The 6,577-nt window shown below is 32.6% G+C and overlaps 2 protein-coding genes across 3 annotated transcripts; one reads left to right on the plus strand and one right to left on the minus strand.

Annotated features, from left to right (window-relative positions):
- Positions 1-2,208: 2,208 nt before the first annotated feature.
- LOC111675150 (U3 small nucleolar RNA-associated protein 15 homolog) lies at positions 2,209-4,220 on the minus strand. Its single transcript, XM_023435893.2, has 2 exons — positions 3,892-4,220; positions 2,209-3,819 (listed from the first exon to the last, which is right to left on the minus strand). Exons 1-2 carry the CDS (start codon positions 3,979-3,981, stop codon positions 2,329-2,331), a joined length of 1,581 nt encoding a protein of 526 aa, XP_023291661.2. The 5' UTR covers positions 3,982-4,220; the 3' UTR covers positions 2,209-2,328.
- Positions 4,221-4,423: 203 nt separating this feature from the next.
- LOC111675151 (protein kish) lies at positions 4,424-5,505 on the plus strand. Of its 2 annotated transcripts, XR_006940268.1 has the most exons (4): positions 4,424-4,574; positions 4,634-4,743; positions 4,805-5,001; positions 5,062-5,505. XR_006940268.1 is itself a non-coding variant. In XM_023435894.2 (3 exons), the coding sequence occupies exons 1-3, from the start codon at positions 4,572-4,574 to the stop codon at positions 4,908-4,910; spliced, it is 219 nt and encodes a 72-aa protein (XP_023291662.1). In that variant the 5' UTR covers positions 4,425-4,571; the 3' UTR covers positions 4,911-5,045. The 2 variants fall into 2 exon arrangements, 1 of the variants encoding a protein (XP_023291662.1); XM_023435894.2 differs by lacking the exon at positions 5,062-5,505 and having other exon boundaries at positions 4,425-4,574; positions 4,805-5,045.
- The last annotated feature ends 1,072 nt before the right edge of the window (positions 5,506-6,577 follow it).

Below are 6,577 nucleotides of genomic sequence, written 5' to 3' on the forward strand. Positions count from 1 at the left end.
TTTCCTACTAATGACTTCTGCAGTAGCTGTCAAGACGAAGAGGAAGAAGAGAGTACTGTTCAATTCCTCTGTCAGTGTCTGCTAGGAGCCAATATCATGCACGACTTAACGGATCTTTCTGAGGCTGATATCCGAAGGATAGACTCCTTTATTCGTGCGACAAAATGGTTTGGATAGGAAACCAGAGTAGATGGGTCGAAGTGTAATAATACGCCGACCGTTTTCTTTCTCTTTTCAGGTATCACAAAGGGATCACAACATGGACCCAAGTGTGCCCCTAATGCAAACAGCAAGGGACAACCTGCTAACCTATACCGATCGACCGTCCGTGTGTCCATGAAAACGTTGTTATCAAAGTACAATTTTTAGGATAATTTTATTAAATTTGGAATATACATTTGTTTTGACCCAAGGACAAACCTATTGAAAGTTAAAATCGGTCCATTATTTCACCTAGCCCCCATACAACTGAACCCCCCGAAAAGGGCTTTTGAGCTTATAATTATGTAAAATATAAATATATCTCGAAGAAAGTTCGCACAACTAAGTTTTATACAAGCCTTGATGACATTGCCAAATTTCGAAATGATCGTATATCATTTGACCCTAGCCCCCACACAAAGCCCCCTTCAGAAAGTGACTTGAATATCCGCACTGTCATTGCAATTAAATTTAGCACAGTCAAATATATATTATATAAATATCATATAAAAACAAATCTATCCTGACCATTTTATCGGCATCGGTCCACATTTGCTCCTAACCCCTATATAAAGCCTCTTTTAGAAAATAAGGTCAATAAATTGCTTAAATAAATCGGAATCAAGGTAATTTTCAAGATAAATGCTTTATTTGTAACGATTCCGAATGGTTATGATTGATTGGGAACGGGACTACCTTTAACTTTGGCTGTGCTCGTCGTATGGGTGGGTGTGTTAAGTTCCCCAAATATAAAATAAGGTAAATATTGAAATCATAACAAAAGATTTTAACTTAGGTAACAAAAAAAATAAAAAAAATAATAATTTAATCGAATATATCGATTCCTCATCAACTACAGTATGAAAGAGAAGACAGAAGACAAAGGTGAACTCACTCAAACTTCCGGGAAATTTTCGACACAAGTCAAAATCTATGTCCGCTAGAAATTCGAGTGATAAAAACAGAAACATATTGGTTATCTGATGTTAGAAAGTAATCAAAACCATCAATACACTTTAAATCCAACACACCAGAAAATCAAAATGAAAGAAAAGTAATTTTGAAGAAGAAAAGAAAATCCAAATTATCATAAAAGAAAATAAAGAAGGAATTAACAGAAGAGTAAGAGTCGGACGACCATTGAACCAATATTAAACCAGATCAACTTCTCTAGCTCGAACCCAAACCCTGATAACTATTATCTCATAAAATGTCAATTTCGGAATTGAAAGTCGTATATATTATGAAAAATAAATCACATTTAATATTCATAACTGGTGTAGGGAATCATATTGTCGGCCAAGCCCTAGTATACTTTCTCACTTGTTTTTAAGACGTGTTTAAACCAATGTTGAGAGGAAACAAAACAATTTCTGTCGAAAGGAAAATCGTTATGAACATTGTATTTCGCATGTTTTTTAATCAAAAAACAAAGTAAACCCCCTCAACCCCTTAAAAAATTCAATACATTTACAAAAGAATGTAGTTTCCTTAAAGAAAAATTTGTTTTTCTATTACCAAAATTTAACACATTGACGTAAATGATGGCTATAGACGTCGCCCACGGTCGTTCGTATATGCAAATAACGTCTATAGTGTTGTTTTGTTCAACATATCTTTCACTTTAAATCGGTGTATAAAATATTTTCTTTTAAATTCTTCGACATTGCAAAAGTTAGTGTACATCTGGTAGATTAAATGAATATATTCATAGTTACCCCCTCGAATAGACGTCGTCCACGGTCGTTCGTATATGCAAATAACGTCTATAGTGTTGTTTTGTTCAACATATCTTTCACTTTAAATCGGTGTATAAAATATTTTCTTTTAAATCCTTCGACATTGCAAAAGTTAGTGTACATCTGGTAGATTAAATGAATATATTCATAGTTACCCCCTCGAATTTTAATTCGAATGTAAATTTTGCCGTTTCGTAACTTTTATAGTCTGCCTTCTAAAGACTGCAATAACATTTAAAATCAATTAGAAAATAAAAATTCTTGATAATTTCTTTAAAGTTTCTTATTTATTTTAACAAGACTTAAAACTAAAACATATAATTTGTTAAAATATAGTTTATAAAATTTAATTATCAAATGTCTGCACTACACTTCATACGCCTTAACACTACTTTACAGTAACTATGGATGATTCTTTCGCCATAACCGATTGTTTAAGCGTTGATGCGCTATTATCATCTTTTACGAAATGAACCATATCATCCTCTTTATTTGCAACATCTGAAGCTGCCATTAGCAGGTCTAAAGAACCCTCTAACTCTAGAAGATCATAAGTTAAGGCTACTTCTCGTCGCAAAACTAATGAAAGATTTAAAAATTTCTGAGCCACACTGCCAGAAAATTGGTGAATTTCATCTTCGTAGACATCTAAAAGGGCCATTCCGACATCGATTAAAACACGCATAAAACGATGCTCTCCAATGTGGCGACAAATAAAAGTAATGATGGCACCAAGTGATTGATCATCTCGTCCTGCCAATGCGCGATGCAGGCCTTTACGGTGTATAAGTTCCTGCATTACACTTACTGTGACTTCAGGAGTTTTAGACGACACTGAAGAATTTATTACCGAGTCCAAACATTTGCTGTATTCATAATGTCTCAAATGATTATCATAGTTTGTCAGCTTCTTTTTTGCTTCATGGATAATTTGATGATCTACCTCAATCTGTGCTTTATTGGAAACAGCGGGAGTCCTAGGTCGTCTAGTTCTTTCTGTGTTTCGTGGTGCTTCCATGTTTTGTATAGAAACTAAACCATCTACCATACCTGCCACTACGGTTTGATCATTGGGCGCTACACCCAAACTAAGGACGGCATTAGGAAAGTCAAGTGTATGTACAGTTTGATATGAGGCAACATCGTAGATTTTAACGTGTCGATCCAAACCTCCCGACAGAATACGTTTGCCATTTGAGCCCAGACGTAGACAAGTGACAGTTTTGTGATGCTGAGAAAGTTTTGTCAGCAAACGACAACCGGCAAAAGCATCCCACACACGTATTTCCGTGCCACCAGCACTAATAAAGATTCCACCGGTGGGCAAGAAGAGCAGAGACTCCACAGGGCTGCCATGATCCACCGTCGCGGTTACTTCATTTGTTCTGGTGTCGTACAAATTGATTTTACCATCGTAACCGCCTGAAACAATAACATCTGCTGAAACTGGATTTACTGTGCCGGCGCGTACATAGTCCTGGTGCTCTGCAAACGTATGAATGGCCTTTTCATTTGCAACATCCCATAACTTGACCGTTTTATCGTCGGAGAAACTAGCGATATGCAACAAGTCCGAGGTAAAGTTCACTCGATGCACGGGAGCTTTGTGACCTTTGAATAAACGCAAAACATTCTTGCTGGAGGTATCGAACAACTTTACCAAACCTTGTTCATCACCGGCCACCAATAAACGACCATCTTGACGAAATGTACCACCGTAGGCAGTCTCTTGGAAACGCGATAAATTCTTCACCACCAACTTTGTAATAGGATTGTAAATCTGTACTCTTACGGAACAAGTAACAGCAAAGTAATGGGGTTCAATGGGACTAAAGTCGACATAATCAATGGCACCAAACTCCTTTACCAGCGTGGGGACCTGTTGTTTTCATTAGAAGACAAAATGTTAGCAAAACCTTTGTTTTTGTAAATTCACTTGAGTCGCACTTACACTCAATCTTTTCCAATATTCTGTATCTGGTGTCACAACTTGACCAGTTTTGGGATATTTCTTTATATTTAAAGGTTTGAAATTAGACATTTTTAATATAGATTTTTAATTGTAAATTTTAAAATTATTATTTATTTTCTCGAAAGTAAAAAAAGGCAATTTGCTGGACGTTGTTTTGACTTTTCTTCTTGTTCTTTTTCGTCAATTTCTACACGTGCTGTCAAGATGTTAGTGTTGATATATATAATGATTACTTAATGTAAAGTAATCGAACTACTTTAATAAAAAAACAAAAAAATATTTCAGTTTCAATATTGTATGTTGCTGAAAGTATCCCTTGGGCCTAATTTTGTGGAGATCGGAATATAATTATAATATAAATATTAAAAATTAATAGCATTTATTAATAAACAAATTAGATTTAGAAAAGTTTTGGGTGCATGTAGTACATTTAATTTAGTTTTGTTTGTTAATATAGTTTTGAAATAATCGTCGATTTTTTTTCCTACAACAGCCGTTATAAGCAAAGTATGGCAGCACCATGCAGCTCATCTGCTCTCAAGAACAATTGTGAATGATTGAAAATTTTTTTGACAGCAAAACAAACAACTGTGCACGTCATCCTACAGAATTTTGTAAAATTTATTTTTAATCAATTTATAAATTAAATTAAAACAAAAATGGTAAATATTATGATTATTTCAATTATAAAATAATACTCACATTCATTTTCTTTTTACAGAGTGCTCTTTTCAATTTCCAAAGTTTGTTATCAGTGATCCTGTTAATGATTTGTACTTGTGCCTATTTGCGTTCGCTATTTCCCAGCATTATGGACCGAAATAAGACCGGGTTTGTGTTAAAATAAATTTGTTTTAAACGTTTAATAATATTATATTAATGTATCTTGCAGTTTTCTGGGAACTTTCTGGAAACTGGCTAGAATAGGTGAACGGAAATCTCCTTATGTGGCGGTGGCATGTATAATAATGGCAGTTTCCATTTTATTCTGGACGTGATTGATTTTGTTGATTGCAAAGTCAAGAAGCTTTAGTTTAAGAATCATCCACCATTCGTTGAGTTGGCTTAAAACAGATTATTATGAATTTTGTACGATTTTTGTGTATGTAAATACAATTTTATTTTAAGATAAACATTTCTGATTTTTAGTTTTGCTGACAGAGTTACCAGAGCCTGGTTTGTGTCTAATTTTGAGTTTCGGACGATGTTATAAATTAAGTCTGTATATCGTCACCATTAACGTAAACGGGTTGTTCACTAGCCAAAATAAGTTTCAAAAAACAAAATGTTTTCCGTTTTTGTGATATCACAACTTTTTAAAAGGTTTTTGTATCAGTGTTCTCTATGCTGTAATAATTTTTTCAAAGTTCCAACTCCTTCCTCTGCATATCTGAGACGGAAACCACTGGTTTTGAGCGACCAGAGCAGAAACTGCAGAATTTGTAAGAAATTATTCTTTAATAATTGATTTTATAGAAAAAATCAATAAAAATAAGCTAAATTACGCACTTTTATAATGCTCCAAAAGTGCATTTTAAGTTATCTAAAGATGCATTTTATTAAAAAAAATTTTCTTTACGCGCAATCAAAGTATTCTTTTTGCTGAAACAAGTGGTGCAAAAACTATTCTATCATTAAGATTTGATGAGACTTTAAATTTTTAGATTAAAAACTATGAAAGATATTAGCCCAAAAATTTGACATTATACAAATTATATATGGAACATTAATTGGGTGTAGTTTTATTAAATTCAGAGGTGACGATGAAAGCCACCATTGTTTGATGGGAAATTATGAACCGACAAGTTAACAATATAACCATCAGACCTGCTGAACGGATTACAATAAATTAAAAATTTTAACACTATTTTTTAAGGACATTAAATATAATATTTACGAATGATAAAATCAAGTTTTGAAAATCATTTTCGAAAAAAATGCAATTTTTTTTCTTCTTATGCATTTATAGTGCATTCAAATTCTGTCAAATTAAGTTAAGATACAGTGAATCAACTAAGTTTTTTGCCTACATTTTTTAAGAGAATATTTTTATTCATACATAATATTCGAAAAAACAGGTAAAAAGTAAATTTATGTTTTCCAATTAAAAATAGAAATTGTGTAAAATGGTAAAACCAAGAAAAAATATTAAAATACAAATTTTGGTGCATTTGTTGTTGCATTTTATTATCTTCCATCATAATTTGCACTTCAATAAAGTATTTTGCATATTGATAGTTCCGGTTAAATTCGTTGGGTTTTTCAAATTATTTTTTAATTACTTTTTGGAATTTATTCTTTTATTGTTAAAAGGACAAGAGTTAAGTATTTTTCAATTGTAATTTGCAAAATTCATATCCTCTTTGTGTGAAAATGTGATGTTATTTGCCTTAAAAATGTTTAAAGGATAATAATGAGACAATTTCGATATAAAAAATTAGTTTTGATTTCTAGAAAAATATAAAACAATGAAATATAATTATGAGATTTTTAATCAATAACATTAAAATATATAAAATAGAATAATTGATGAAATGATCCAAAGAACTGCCAAAGGGAGGCAACTTGTATCCAAGGAAAACCATTGGACCCTTGATTTAGCTTCTCCAAAATCCATATACGAACTAGGAGGAACACTATGTTTAAATTTAGACCTCTAAACAGA

This window comes from Lucilia cuprina, chromosome 3, assembly GCF_022045245.1.
Source record: "Lucilia cuprina isolate Lc7/37 chromosome 3, ASM2204524v1, whole genome shotgun sequence".
Lineage (NCBI taxonomy): Eukaryota > Metazoa > Arthropoda > Insecta > Diptera > Calliphoridae > Lucilia > Lucilia cuprina.